Raw genomic sequence first — 14,808 nt, 5'->3', positions numbered from 1 at the left:
CCTAGTCTCAGCCGTTAAACACAGTTTTTTCACTTTGTTATGCAACAACCCCTCAATTCACGTCGTGTTTAAGTGTTCTGATACATGTGTTTTCTTTAATCTCATATTTGCAGATATATATTGGTTATACGTCGTAAGCGACACAATCCCCATTATCTTAACGTTTTTTTGTATCACTGAGTCTTTTTTATTGTCGTTCATCGTATGTCCTAATCCATCCTAGTAAGAAAAGAAAATTGGTTTATTACAATGCAATAAAAAGTCGAACGCCAGCAAAGACAAAACACTATGGATGTGCAAATGTGGTAGTCCTGTTTTAGAAGCACGATGCTTGTGTGATTCTTTCACCTAACCTCACGACACTCTGGTTTGAAAGTGTCATAATTCAAAAAAAAGAGAGAAGAAAAAAAAAAGACGAAATCTGTCTGTAAATCAATGCAAAATAAATCGGTCAAAAGTGTAAACATTAAACAAATCACAAATAAATAATCCCTCATTTTCACATTTCACAATTAAAAAAAAATAGAAAGAAATAGAAAAAAAAAAAATGCCTTAACCAATAGTTTTACAAAAAAAAACACATGAATAACTTTAATTTACTAATGCCATTGGGGGTTTAACAAACATTATGAATTCTGTAAAATATTCAAATCTAGTGAGCACAAAAGAGTAGCACAATTTTGAGAACACAGCAAAAAAAAAAAAAAAAAAAAAAAAGCAGGGCGTTCTTCTCTCAAAGGGAAAAAAAAACCTCGGTTTTAATTTTTTCTTCTCCTTTTTCTTTTTTTTTTTTTTTTTTTTTTTCTTTTTGCCACACCTTAAAAAATGCCAATAAGAGTTGTTAAAAGATCCTCTAAAAGATTATCTAAACAATATTATCGATATGGACAGTTTATTGCTTCTAAAACATATTTATTGCTTATATTTTCACTTGGATTTATTTCTTATTTTTCTTTACCCGTCATTAAAAAGCAACTCACAATACCCACTACACATTATACAGCACTTGACGGACAATGTTGGCAGAATTCACCGCATGTCAATTTTGAGGAGTCAACAACTTCAGCTAATTACGTTATTCAACAAATCCGTATTTCTCATGTCGATCGGCCTGTCACATTTGACCTTGTTCAACAAGCACACAAAATCTACAATTATATTACAGCCAACGATACTTTATACCAAATCTGCTATCAACAAGACGATCAATGTCTTGTTCAAGCACCTCCTTTATTTCGAGATGAGCAAGATTGGAAGGAGAAAAGTAACTACTATGCTCGTCCTCAAAGATACGAATCTCACCCTTTCTCCATTTACGGCAATCTAAGCTTTAATCAACAAGGAGACTACATAAAATCAGACGCAATATTTCTCTCATTTGTTTTGAAACAACAACCTGAATCTTGCTCTATTTGGAACGATATGCTGGAACAAGTAAAACAAGAATTTCATATAGTTGATATTCAACATAACCAAGAACAGGAGGCTCACTGGTACCATGCTACTGTAAATATACCTTCTCATATACTTCAATACAAGGTAAACTCTTTTGTGCTTTCTCCTTTTTTTTTGTATAACCCTTTTTTCGTATAGTTTAAACTATTTCCCTATGACATACCTCCCAAAGTACAATTATTAATGATTGCATACATCGTCATTTTTTATCTTGTATCAGTCGCATTCGGTAGATCCAATCTCGTTAAATCCGGATACACATTTGGATTAGCAGCCATCTTCTTATCCATAGCCTGTTTCACTACCGCATGGGGGATCACTGATAAATTAAATATTACATTTAACAATGTGCCCTGGTATCTATTACTTTTGATCGTCAACCTTGCTTGTCTGGAAAATATCTTTCTATTAGCAAATGCTGTATTAGATGCTGGATGTGATATGGATGTAAAAGAAAAGATTAGTAGAGGTATATATATTTTTTTTTTTTTTTTTTTTTTTACGACTTGCTAATTTTTTATAAAGGACTTCAAAGTGTTGGTTTACCAATGACAGCCACATTAATAGCAGAACTTCTTATACTTACTGTGGGTACAGCAATGGATATCATAGTGATTAAAGAGCTCTGTTTGTTTCTTAAAATAGCACTTGTGGTCGACTATGTATTGGAAATGACATTTGTTATTGCTGTCTTGTCAATTGATATTAAACGTCTGGAGGTAACATACACAATTTGGCTCTTGTTCTTTTGTACTAATCTCTCCTTTTCATTGTCTAGTTGGCGGATTTAGATGATAGACAAATGTCAAAAAGGTTACATGAACTTGCTAACCATGAGACTGATGTAAATCAACGCCCTCCCAAGTTTTGTGCTATTCATGATACAGCCGATGAAAATAAATCCAAATCTTGTGCTGAATGCAAAGACTACAAGACGCATCGTGTATTCAATGCTTTAATTGTAAGATCAAAACTATACATGTATTCCCAAACATAAACTCATTTTCTCTCTATTATTATACAGTTGTGTTTCGTCATACTTGGGCTTTCTTTATTTACCAAAAGAGAAAAGCAATTTCATACCTCAAAAAGAATCATATCTCCACGACTTGCTACAAAAGTAGCCAAAGCATATATTCCAGACTATCAATCTGACGTCTATAATCTTTCCAACCAATTTTGGTCCATTGTGAATCCAGAAAAAGAAACTGCCTGGATCGAAGTTCACTCACCCTCTTTATTCATTTGCGATTCTAATACGGCTCATCTTGAAACCTACGTAAATAAAGTTCGAGAGCACTATCGCAAGTCGCTACTTACTGTTCGCTACAAGCCCAAAGCACCACCATCCCTCTTTCGTCTCTTTATCAACTCAATCATTCAGAAGATCGTCATCTTTTTACTCAGCATCAATATACCTGTCCTCATCCTCTGGTTATGTCTGATTGCCATCATCACCTGGATGACACCCAAATGGCGAGAACAATGGTTGGTCCCTTTGTTGATCCGCACATTCAATAGATCCGTCCTGGCCATCATAGGGTTACTCTTGTCTATTCATAATCTCTATAAGGGTTATATTAAAAGTATACGCAGTAAATGGGAATATGATAATGGCATTCACCGAGGCGCCATCATGGCACAAGTCATCTTCAATAAAGAACATGCTTATATCAAGGGCATTCATGTTCAGACACTCAGTCATCAGCATGTAGCAGACATACAAAACTTGAGTGTGAATGCTGATGGTAGTCTTGTCTCGTGTGGCCAAGAAGGCCGATTGGTTCTCTGGGATGCTGCCAAGGCTGTCTGGATCGCGAGGTTGGACAAGGTTTATTCACGGGGAGGTAGTCTGCGAGCGTTGTTGAACCCAACCTATCGTCATAAACAGGCCAGAAAAAAGCAGCAGCCGATCCTGATACCAAGCCATCGGTCACCCAGACCTCTGTGTGCCAAGGTGGATCGAGGCAACAAGTGGATTGCTACAGCATATGATGACCAGACCATTCGTATTTGGGATCTTGCTGAAGGCGTCTTGATTCATGAGATAGCCATCGGTTCCTATCAATTTCAATCAGATAATACTAAGCCGATCCGTAATCGCTTTCATCCCATATCAGAAAGTTCAGATCAGCAACAGCAGCAACAACAAAAGCAGCAGCAGCGCAATAACGATCGTATTATGGATATTCAGTTCGTTGCTGGTGGGGCTGTAAACAATCGTTATCACCGTCATTCAGATCCGAAGGGATCTCAAAATTGCATTTTGTCTGTTCACAAGAGTGGTCTGATTCGAGAATGGGATGTCCTCTCGGGTGAATGCCTTCAGACAATAGAGACAGGTCATACGCGGATCGTGACACAAGTCCATGTGGTAGATGATGATATCAAGGATCTCTACCGTCATTTGGGTACCACTTGGATCTTCACAGCCTCTAGAGATGGCACGATCAAATGCTGGGAACGTTGCTCGAGAGGAAATAGCACCTGGACTTTGGTATATACTATTGAGCAAGACAGTCCTGTGACATCGATTGCAGCAGACGCACCCGTAGGCGACATGGGCATCTTGGTCTCTGGAACATTGGATGGTACGATCAAGGTATGGAGCTTTGAGACTGGCGAGTGGGTCTGTACATTATCTGAAGGAAAAGCACACACGGCGATGAAGGATAAAGTGGCTGGATCTACAATCACACCAAATAAATTTTCGGACAAAGAAATTTATTGAAATAATTTTAACCTCATAACAAAATAAACTTGTCTTTTTCTCATCCATCAATACATTAAAAAAAAATGTCTGCTCAAATCTCTAAAGACTGCACCCGACCTTTAATTATATCTGAAGATGAAACAAAAGAAAGTAAAGCATGGGGGGTTTTTTATCTTCTTAGAACACATCATACGATTAGAGAGATTGCAGACCTTGTTGGATTGAACAGGTCTACTGTGCAAGACATAAAAACCAAGATTGATGACTATGGCAGCCCTTTACCTCACAAGCAAACAGGTCGTCCATTGAAAATAAATGAAAGAACTGAAAGGCACTTGAACAGGATTATTAGAGAGGATCCTTTTACCTCTTATAAAGAAATAAATGTGGAATTAGCAAAGCTAGATGTTTTTGTCTCTATAGAAACTCTTCGATCGTATGTCGATCGACTTGACTTCAAATCGTACAGAGCAGCCCACAAGCCTAGATTGACTGCAAGACATCGCAAAATTAAGCTTCGCTGGCCGAAGGAAGACCCCAATTGGACCGAAGACCACCAATGGAGAAGCGTAGTTTGGTCTGATGAATCGCGCCTTTGTATGAAAGGCAGTAAATGCGGAAAAAGAGTGCTCAGGAAGGAAGGAGAGCGTTATGACGAAAGAAATATAATGTCCACAGTCAAGTAGGGTGGTGGTGGTGCTATGGTTTGGAGATGTTTTTGGGGAGGAGGTTTCGGACCTTTAGAAATTATTGATACCAGTTCCGTAGACCAAGAAAAATATATCAATATTTTGGCCAATAGGTTCCATCCTTGGTTTACAAATGTCACGGCACATCAGGAGAGGGATTTTATCTTCCAAGAGGATGGTGCTTCCTGTCATACAGGTGGTTATGCTCGATGGTGGAAGGAGACCCACCAAATCAAGGGTTTTGAGTACTGGCCTGCTCAAAGCCCTGATTTGAACCCCATTGAGCATGTTTGGAATACTCTTGAAAGGCGAATTGAAAGAAAAAGATCGTCGATCAAAAACTTGGAGCAATTGAAGGTGGCTCTACGAGAAGAGTGGGAAAGAATGGATGATGAGTTTGCGGACCGATTAGTTCGAAGTATGAAGAGACGGTGTGAAGCAGTTATCAAAACTAAAGGCGGCGCAACAGAATACTGAGAATCATTTTATGAATATATTCTTAAAATAAACATGTGAATCTTTCTTTTCTCAAAACTTGAAATCCCAAGCTTAAGTATACACATATTAATTGGTCTTGAACTTACATGCCATATTTTTTAAATTTTTTGTTTCAATATTTTGTCCGGAAATTTATTTGGTGTGACTGTATTCATCATTTTTCAAATTACAGTGATATTTTGTCGGATAATACGATGTCTGATACAGACAGTGTGACCAATTATCGCTCTATAGAAGATAAAAGGAATCATCGTGGCGCGATTCATCAGCTTGTCGTGACGCGTTACTGTGAAGTCGAAAATGGATCCTGTCTGTGTCAAGGGAATGATGTGGTCTGTTCTGGTAACGGATTCTTGGTGGCTTCTTCTAGTGTGGCAGAAAACAAGGTGAACGCTTGGCGATTGGAACGCAGAGGATCCGAAGGGTCATGTACATTACTTCCTCGAGATTATCATCGTAAACAGTACAAACGTCATAAGATGGATGAAGGCAATAGTAACAGTGAATCGGCCCCGAAGCAACGTCTGAGATCACCTTCATTACCAAAGAAGATTATGGGTCGGTATCCATCAAAAGTAAGCGATAGCACATTGTCATCAGGGATTGTAGATATTGAACAAGCAACGGATGGCCTCCAAATGTCTTTTGTCCCCGTCTTTCTTGGTAAGGTTGACCAGCCTGCCAGTCAGGGTCTGGTTTTTTGTGACAAAGTCTTGGCTGGTGTACGAAGACAAAAGACACATCCGATGGAATGGGAGGCATGGTTTGCACCGCTTCAATATATTGATTCTGCAGTGGATAGAGAAAGAATCAAAATTCCTGTTGAAATATTTAGCTTGGATCAATCCAAGGAGTATGATTCACACAGGACACTTACCTCGTTCTTAAGTCTCTTTAGATCAAGAAAGACCACTACTACAGAAGTAGTAGTCACCAACCATTCTTCTCCTAGACGTGGACGTCTCTTTAATAAAGCAGATGGCCTTGTGGATGAGGATGATAGTGAGGCAGGCGAAAACCTTCCTTTCTCAAACATAAGACACATAGTTCCTTTGAATGATCGTGGGTTCGCCTGCGATTATGGCAACTTTATTAAGCTTGTTTATATTGATGATAAACAAAGCTTAACAAACAAGAAGAGACAAAAGGCTCGAGGCTTGGAAGAGGAGCAGCATCAACAAGGACAAACCCATGAGGTAAATTATGGATTCTCCCTAGAGACAAGATGTATACATTGTCAGGGAAACAGAGAAGATTGCATCTATTGTCAAGAGAATGATTCTTCACAGATTGGATATGGACGTGGGTCTAAACCTGTGATTAATTGCTCGTCGAGACACAACTGCTCCAAAACCGCTGACTGTGCTGCTGCTACTGCTGCTATTGCATCGCCTCCTTCATCAAATTTATCCTCTTCACTTGGACAGTGGCCTTAATTTTATTTACCAATGAATAAGCAACTTTAATACGTTCCTGTAAATATTTAGAAAAAGGGAAAAAGGAAGAATAAAATTCATTCAACGTGTTGGCAATAAAAAAAATCATCCCACTTTTTTCTCAAATAAACTGCGACTATTGGTTTATAGAAGTTGACTGTTAACTTATAAAGAAACGAATTCATTAGACTGCATACAGCGCTGTAAACTAATCTTGTTTCTATCAAACTTGATTTCTTTTGGTTCAAACTGTTGGAGCAAAGTAAATTTGCATCATCAGCAAATCTTTTGGCCCAAATGAAGTTTCGTACTGGATGGTTGCTGGTCATTTTTTGGACTACAAAGCAAAATATGGAGCCATGTGTCTATAGGATACGAGTGTTTTTAGTTTTTTTTTTTTCTTCTTCTTTGACGGAATATCCTTAAAAGAGAAATTGAGGTGGATTTCCCCCTTAATCTTGAGAAGACAGGCTGTGTTTATTTGTACATGAAGTATATTCGTGCATTTAGATTTTAATATGTCCTTTTTATGTGGTAAATCAATTTAACCATGGTTGCTATTTCATTCAATTGCTCTTTCTCTTTGAAAATAAAGTTACGGCGGTTGTATTCAATTAGTTAAAAGTTTACGCATGTATCAACTCCCTGTGGATTATCCTATTTAAGATATGCTCTTAGTATACGATAGATATACTATCAATCAAGTAAAGATAGGATTATATATAAACTTTCCCTTGCAAAAGCTATCAACATAAACTTCATTGAGCTTATTTTTTTTTTTTCTTGCATGTTTTACTTTAAACTTTCCTTAGGTGCTCATGGTTCCCGCGAAAAGTGAAATTTAATGCTCTTATAATTACAGATCAACAGAAAAAGGTAAATCATGAAAACACATGCTACCAAATTACATTCAATAACGTATCCTTCCCCCTATCAGTATCATAGCAAGTATTACTAGAAATAAGCAAAATTATGGACTTTAAAAATCCTTTCATGAATATTTCTGTCTCATCAATAATAAACTGCTTTTTTTTTTTTTTTTTTAAAAAAAAAAAAAAAAAAAAAAAAAAAAAAAGGAGCGCAAAGTCGTAAAGTATGCAAGAGAGTATCCTACAAGTGAAACGGTCAGTCATAAGAAGCTCTGGTTGTTACATAGAGCATGACTATCATCTAAGACACCGCTTATGGTGAAGATGCTTGCAACATCTATTTGCCACTCAAATGAGCCTTTTAATAAAAAGGATATACCAAGACCGAGAATGACGAACGGTACATGATATGGACAAACCATAAAACATTAATATGCGCTTATTTTGAATACACAAGAGATCCCGTCGTGTTTACTTTATTGCAATAAATTTTGTATTCTTGTTGCCTTTTAAAGGATTTGATACTCTCAATATGAATAACAAAAGTTGCAAATCAAAGCAGTTTTAAAAGAGTGAAAACAACTCCTTTTTATTTATTCAAAGAAAATTTAAAAGGTCTTTTAGCATCACACACTTTCGGCTATAAAATCAACAGCATGCTAAAGCTATAAATCTATATTTTTTTGGTAATGCCTCTGTCTATACAATTTCTTGAATTTTTCTTTTGCTATACTAATAAATACCGAGCCATTGAAAAGAATAGAAATAAAATAGACAAGTTGAGGGGATGCAGATGATGACTTGGTTATGGATAGATGATTCAAGAAAGATATATGGTAACACTGTGTGATGATCGAGATCAGCCCTCTCTTTTGCTGGGTTACAAGAATCTCATTATCCCAAACTGGGAAATTCACATATGAAATAGCAAACGCTCTTTGACAGCTGTAAAAAAGATATGATTTTATTAAAATGTTGTGTAATAAATAAGCAATACTCTTACAAACACGCAAACAAAATTATTTATGCATTAAGAATAAAAATATTTCTTTCTTTTTCTCTCGAGCTACTTTAGAGTCACACTAACAAACTAAAACACTAGACTTTTTTTTTTTCCCTTGTTGTAACCTTTATTTTTCTTTTTTCTTTTCATATTGTTTTTTTTTTTTTTTTAAATACTTGAAAATGGCTTCTTCTGATTTTAGTAGTCCTTTAAAAAAGTATAAGCTTGTATTTTTGGGAGAACAGAGTGGTAAAATAAAATGAAAAAGTTTGACTGTTATTAATAAAATGCAAATATACAGTTGGAAAAACCTCACTTATTACTCGTTTTATGTATGATACATTTGACAGTTCATATCAAGTTTGTATCCTTTGATATATAAAATGATATATTGACCTACTTTGAACACACAGGCAACGATTGGCATAGACTTTTTATCAAAAACAATGTACGTGGAAGAGAAAACGGTCCGCTTGCAGTTGTGGGACACAGCAGGTCAGGTAACATGTAACTTTTATTCATTGTCCGATCAAATCTAAAAAAAAAAAAAAAAAAAATCAAAAAGGAACGCTTCCGAAGTTTGATTCCAAGTTACATTAGAGATTCCTCTGTGGCAGTGATTGTTTATGATATATCAAGTAAATACAAAATGAATAGTCTATAATACATTATGTATATAACATGTATGTAAAAGGTAAAAGTACCTTTTTGAATACAACCAAATGGATTGATGATGTTCGAGCCGAAAGAGGAACTGAAGCTATTGTAGTTTTAGTTGGAAACAAGACGGATTTAAACGAGAAAAGGTAAGCATATCAACCTTATTTTTGCTCTACTTGCAATAATTAACTTTTATTATTAAAGAGAAGTGACTACAGAAGAAGGTGAAAAGAGAGCAAAGGAATTAAATGTGATGTTTATTGAAACTAGTGCCAAAGCGGGTCATAATGTTTGTATTTAAGCTATCTTTTTATTATGAAATTTATTCTTTATTATTGCAGGTGAAATCATTGTTCAGAAGGATCGCCCAAGCATTACCTGGAAATAATGGATACAGTCAATCCATTGTCTCTGAGAAAGATCAAAGTAAGTTTCTGCTGTATTTATTTTATATGCATTATTTATATGGCTGTATTAGTGCAAAAAGTGAATCTTAATAATTCTGGTTCAGAAGCAACTGGATGCGCTTGTTAATTTTATATAATTTCTTAATAATAAATAAAACCCTCCTGCATTTAAGCGATTTTAATAAAATTAAATCTAAAATTTATCGGACAGCAGTGTCAAGGTTTTTGTTATTTAGTGCAATTTAAATTACAATACAGTGTAAACAAGCTAATAAACATTACAAGGCTTAGTTTACTTGCTAAATCTAATGATCCCTGGTTGAACTCAAGTACAACTTCATCTTGTTCTGAATCCGCCACTTTGAAGCGAAAATGAGCGTTTTATGCACAAAACTTCAATCATCTTTGGTCGAAAATGCATATTTGGATTGACAAGATTGTATTTGCCATCAATTTCAGCATTTGCTTGTATCAAATGAATAGTAAGTAAAGAAGAAAAAAAAAGCGTGTCCTATGCTGTTTTCTCTTTTTCTCAATGTAATTTATTTTTTATGAAGATCCAGGAATGTTCTTTTTCAAACCCTATTTGTTATATAAAGATTTAGCTTTTTTTTTTAATTTTTTATGCATGAATTACCAATTTTTCAAATACACAAGTATTAAAGACAGCTTCGGGTTTACGACAAGCACCCAATTCTTGGTTATTATTTTCTAGACACTGCCAGTGTGCTTGGAATTCTTTGCCACAGTTTTCATTAAGCTTAGCGATTCTGTAGCAAAGATCGCAATTAGTTCAAAGATTCAATAAACACCCTTCAAACTTACAAATCAATGGCACATCGAGTTACTTTTCTTCCTTCTTTAAGACAGTGCTCGGGATTGTTGTTTTCACTCTTACAGAGCATGAAATCATCATTATAATCTTTACAATATTGTCCAATGAAAAAAGAGGCGCTCTTCAAAGGAGCTGAAGTGGCGCCAACTTCATCAACCTTTGGAATTGAATCAGGAAGAGGTGTAGGATCAACGAATTTGTTGTGTGTAAAGGTAGCCTCTGGTGTGGAAGACATTATAACTTTTTATCCTTTCTTCTAATCGTGATTTTAAAAGAATGTCGTTTAGTGATTAAAAAAGAAAAAAAATGGCGTTTTTTTTTTTTTCTCTATTTTGACATATTTACTTCCAATTTGGGTTGCTGAAAGGAGCAGGAAGACAAAGCAAGAAAATTTGACGTTCATTTGCCCATATCAGGGGGAAAGGGTACATGACGCAACTTGAAACGGAACTTTAACCAAACGATGACATAAGCAAACAAAAAACGCGTATTTCCATACATGTAAAAAAAAAGGATAAAAAGCACTTTTTAGAGATCGGCTTCAAAAAGGAATATCCTATGAAGCAGGGGGTCTTTTTTAAAAGCTATATACATCTTAAAGCCCTTTCAATTAGATGAGTCCAGCATGATTAAAAATCGATGACAAGGTAGAAAGCTTTGAGCTTGCAAGACGCGTACTATGAATTGAGACCGTTGAATCGACATATTGTCTTGTAAATTTCCTGTGGTTGAAAATCCAGAGTATGGAAAGAACAGTGTCTTATATCTTAAGGTCATAGTAAATGGCATGCTTTCCTGAAGTCACTGAAAGAGGGGTTACAAAGTATAGAGTTTTGTGCATTGATATGCTTAATTGATTTAACAAAAGATGGCATTCAAAATATGCATTATTTTTTTTTTTAAAAAAAAAAGTCAAAAGAAAAAATATAATAACTTGTAACCTCATAAATTCAGGTTGGAAGCATAAAAGGTGAATACCCTACAGCAATTATTTTCCACAAAAAGCATAGAAAATATTGGATATCATTTTTTAATCTTTAAGCGCGATAGACATCAAAATGAACTTTAGATATTTGGATAAACTCTTGAGAGTTAGATACTTTTATTTTGTATTACTTGATCTGAGATAGCTAATAAACTTGTCATAAAGTCTATTTACTTCATGTAGCCTAAATACGCATTACTTTTCTAATCAACATAGATGTCCTGCTTTAGAGGCTATACATCAGAATTTTTTTACGTGGTCTTTTTTAACTGTTATATTCTTCTTTATTTAGAAACTGCTTATCGAGCTTTACTGTAATTTCCGTAGATTATCTATTAAACTATGACTCTTGAACATAGTTTAAAGCATATCTATTGAAACTTTTCGCATATTTAGACTTCAATTGCGTTTTATTCATATTCATAGGTTCTTATGATCTTTAATACCACTTCTGGTGGGAACAAGAACACTTTTGAGTAGCAAGCAGACCAACGACTTGAAGTATCCGAGTGGGCGATGTTAGGAATGATAGAAATTGAGTTCAACAATGAAAAGAACTCGTTCATGTATCTAGCAATCAACAACATGAACACTGTGGGCTAAAATGATGCAAGTATACTACATCAGCAAATTGCAACTGTCTATTTACACTATGCCGATACATATGAATTGATGCTTTTTGACAGTGCCGCACTCTTATCGTACAACTTAAATGAGTATTTTCTCATGATCAAGAGAGGTGATAAAATTTGAATAGAAAACATGTTATTATCCTGTATTCTTCTGTCTTGTCTGTAGTATCCAGATGGTTTATTGCAAGAGCTACTCACATGTATTCAAAAGTTTAAAATACCCATCAAAAAAGACTTTTATGCACAATGGAGTATACTTGTATCTCGATGAAAAAAAGAAACTAAGGGGCGGTATGCTTTCTATAAAGATTTGTAACATACTCGAATTCCTTCTTTTCCTTTTACTCTTTCTCGCTTAGAATAAAATGTCTGTTCTTTGGGGGGAAATCGTTCTGGATTGAACAAGTGCGTAGATCATGATCTGATTATCTTTCAACCCTTTATAATATACCATTGGTAGGTGAATAAGGCAAATATCAATAAAAAAAGTATTAAATTTGACTTTTTCTTTTTGTTGAAGAAATATTTGGACTTCAATAAAGATTTGAGTCTACTACATCCTGTCTTGCTTTGTAAACATCGTTTTATCCATCCACCAAGGAAAAAAGAAAAAGAAAAAAAAAAAAAGCAAAATTGATCAAAGTCATTTTTTTTTTATTATGTACGTGAAGGAGGGGAGACCTAAGAAACAAAATATCAGAGCAAGAACAAAACTATAATCCATTTTTTCCTTGTTACCAAAATAACACCATCGCCACGAACAAAAAGCATTTCAAAAGTTCTTTTTACAGTCTACATTTATAAAATTAGATATAAAATAAGACATGATTAATGAGATGTTTACTCTAATAACTTCCTCTAAAGTTTCTTCATTAACATCAACCATTGTAATTGTTTCTTCCACTTCACCCAAAACCATATTCAAGTGTCCATCATAAGCCTATACATGCTTTCAATCTAAACTATTCCTTTTTTGCTATTGTATTTTTTTTTTTTACGTGTAAAATTCCAGTTAATTCACGATCTCCTCTTAATTTAACATAGACACGTTCGTCCAAAGAAAGTCTAACGAGATCAAGAGGCTCTTCGACAGCCCCAACATCAGTAGAAGGTACAGCACTCACTTCGGCCATTTTATATGTGAAAAAAAAAAATAAAAAATAAAAAGCAAAAAAAAAAAAAAAATATCAGTCCGTTTGTCCCTCTCTCTCTCTCTTTATTTTTCTCTCTTTAAAACATGGATAGTTTAACTCGAGAACAAAGAGAAAGTGTGTCTCGATACCAAGTGAGTAGAAAACAAGGCGATCTTCTTGTACTTGTCGTATTGAGTTGTTTGTCTTAGACGATTACAAAGACTAAGGTAGACGAGGCCCTAAGTCAACTTTTAAAACACAATTGGGATTTACAAGTAAAAATAAAACGAGCATCCAAACAGTAAAGAACTGATTTTAATCGAAAAAGAGAGCCATTGACCATCGATACGAAACCAGTCGCTCCATTCAACCCGTGTCTGCGGTCCGTCGAGAACGAAGGCCGTTTGGGTTTCGATTTCTTTTATTTTGGCCCTTGGGTCTCGCCTGGAACGTCACTTGGTCTTTATTTTCTTTTGCATGTAAAACAAGCTTAAACATTTTAAAACACGTCCCGATGTTAACTATAAAAAAGCACGATTGATTTTATCCCAAAAAAAGAGGCTGATCAAGGACAATACAGATTTATTGGCGTATGATTTTAAGCAGGTATTTGAATCTCGATATGGTTCAAGTCATCTAGATTTCTTTCAAGCTGGATACAATCAAGCATTAGAAAAAGCAAGAAATGAATCAAGACTCTTGTTGGTTATTTTGCAAAGTGATGACCATGATCAGACCCAATTATTTTGCAGGTAAGAATGAGATAGGATGTGAGAGAGAGATTGATGGTTTCATGTGTAGAGAGACACTGACATCAACCTGCTTGATTGATTATACAAGAGAAAAGAATATTTTGGTTTGGGGAGGAAATGTGAAAGAGACCGAATCACATGAAGGTAAAAAGAATAAAAAGAGAGAGAGACAAGAGACAGTTGATAAAAGTATAAAAGTGAGTTTTGGTTTAAAGGCCACCCGATATCCTTTTAGTGCTCTTATTGGATTCAAAGATAGAAAGATGACTGTGATTGAACGGTTAGAAGGATATCATGATGCTGAAGAGATGAAGGCCAGGTTGGATTCAGTGATTCAAAAACTGGGTGAGACGACGATAAGCACTGGAGAGGAAAATGAAAGAGAGAATGAGAGAAGATTAAGAGAGGAACAAGACATGGCTTATTTAAAAAGTTTAAGAGCAGATCAAGAAAAAGTAAGAAAGAAGGTTGTAAATCATGAAACTGATCTGATTTAAAAAGGCAAGGAAAATAAAGAAAGAAAGAGAAGAAGAAGAGAAAAGGAAAAGAGAAAGAGAAGAAGAAGAAGAAAAGAGGGAAAGATATGTGCTTTATCTCTTTTCTCAATTCCCTAAAGAACCAAAAGAAGGCAGGTTGACAAGATTAAATTTTCGTTTGCCGAATGGAGAACGTATGGTTCGTTCATTTGATGAAGAGGATAGTTTGGATGTAAGTGAATGAGAAGAGATTCAATTGAAATTG

The 14,808-nt window shown here is 35.2% G+C and overlaps 7 protein-coding genes across 7 annotated transcripts; 5 read left to right on the top strand and 2 right to left on the bottom strand.

Moving 5' to 3' along the window:
• Positions 1–825: 825 nt before the first annotated feature.
• On the top strand, positions 826–4,186 carry RO3G_06912 (uncharacterized protein; the record flags this gene model as incomplete). Its single annotated transcript, XM_067661502.1, has 5 exons — positions 826–1,539; positions 1,594–1,924; positions 1,981–2,174; positions 2,234–2,416; positions 2,480–4,186. The coding sequence occupies 5 exons, from the start codon at positions 826–828 to the stop codon at positions 4,184–4,186; spliced, it is 3,129 nt and encodes a 1,042-aa protein (XP_067517603.1).
• Positions 4,187–5,982: 1,796 nt separating this feature from the next.
• Positions 5,983–6,791, top strand: RO3G_06911 (uncharacterized protein; the record flags this gene model as incomplete). The annotated part of the gene is made up of 2 exons (XM_067661501.1): positions 5,983–6,176; positions 6,245–6,791. The coding sequence occupies 2 exons, from the start codon at positions 5,983–5,985 to the stop codon at positions 6,789–6,791; spliced, it is 741 nt and encodes a 246-aa protein (XP_067517602.1).
• Positions 6,792–7,309: 518 nt separating this feature from the next.
• RO3G_06910 (uncharacterized protein) lies at positions 7,310–7,954 on the top strand (the record flags this gene model as incomplete). The annotated part of the gene is made up of 4 exons (XM_067661500.1): positions 7,310–7,325; positions 7,480–7,495; positions 7,604–7,667; positions 7,868–7,954. 4 exons carry the CDS (start codon positions 7,310–7,312, stop codon positions 7,952–7,954), a joined length of 183 nt encoding a protein of 60 aa, XP_067517601.1.
• Positions 7,955–9,109: 1,155 nt separating this feature from the next.
• On the top strand, positions 9,110–9,857 carry RO3G_06909 (uncharacterized protein; the record flags this gene model as incomplete). Its single annotated transcript, XM_067661499.1, has 6 exons — positions 9,110–9,163; positions 9,229–9,301; positions 9,358–9,469; positions 9,528–9,612; positions 9,665–9,749; positions 9,802–9,857. 6 exons carry the CDS (start codon positions 9,110–9,112, stop codon positions 9,855–9,857), a joined length of 465 nt encoding a protein of 154 aa, XP_067517600.1.
• Positions 9,858–10,279: 422 nt separating this feature from the next.
• On the bottom strand, positions 10,280–10,800 carry RO3G_06908 (uncharacterized protein; the record flags this gene model as incomplete). Its single annotated transcript, XM_067661498.1, has 3 exons — positions 10,280–10,312; positions 10,368–10,500; positions 10,556–10,800. The coding sequence occupies 3 exons, from the start codon at positions 10,798–10,800 to the stop codon at positions 10,280–10,282; spliced, it is 411 nt and encodes a 136-aa protein (XP_067517599.1).
• A 2,039-nt stretch (positions 10,801–12,839) lies between these two features.
• RO3G_06907 (uncharacterized protein) lies at positions 12,840–13,315 on the bottom strand (the record flags this gene model as incomplete). The annotated part of the gene is made up of 4 exons (XM_067661497.1): positions 12,840–12,863; positions 12,921–12,974; positions 13,027–13,122; positions 13,181–13,315. The coding sequence occupies 4 exons, from the start codon at positions 13,313–13,315 to the stop codon at positions 12,840–12,842; spliced, it is 309 nt and encodes a 102-aa protein (XP_067517598.1).
• A 1,015-nt stretch (positions 13,316–14,330) lies between these two features.
• On the top strand, positions 14,331–14,787 carry RO3G_06906 (uncharacterized protein; the record flags this gene model as incomplete). Its single annotated transcript, XM_067661496.1, has 2 exons — positions 14,331–14,522; positions 14,569–14,787. 2 exons carry the CDS (start codon positions 14,331–14,333, stop codon positions 14,785–14,787), a joined length of 411 nt encoding a protein of 136 aa, XP_067517597.1.
• Between the last annotated feature and the right edge of the window lie 21 nt (positions 14,788–14,808).

The sequence above is a fragment of the Rhizopus delemar genome, genomic scaffold, assembly GCF_000149305.1.
Source record: "Rhizopus delemar RA 99-880 supercont3.5 genomic scaffold, whole genome shotgun sequence".
NCBI lineage: Eukaryota > Fungi > Mucoromycota > Mucoromycetes > Mucorales > Rhizopodaceae > Rhizopus > Rhizopus delemar.
This window is presented reverse-complemented; position numbering and strand designations above follow the sequence as displayed.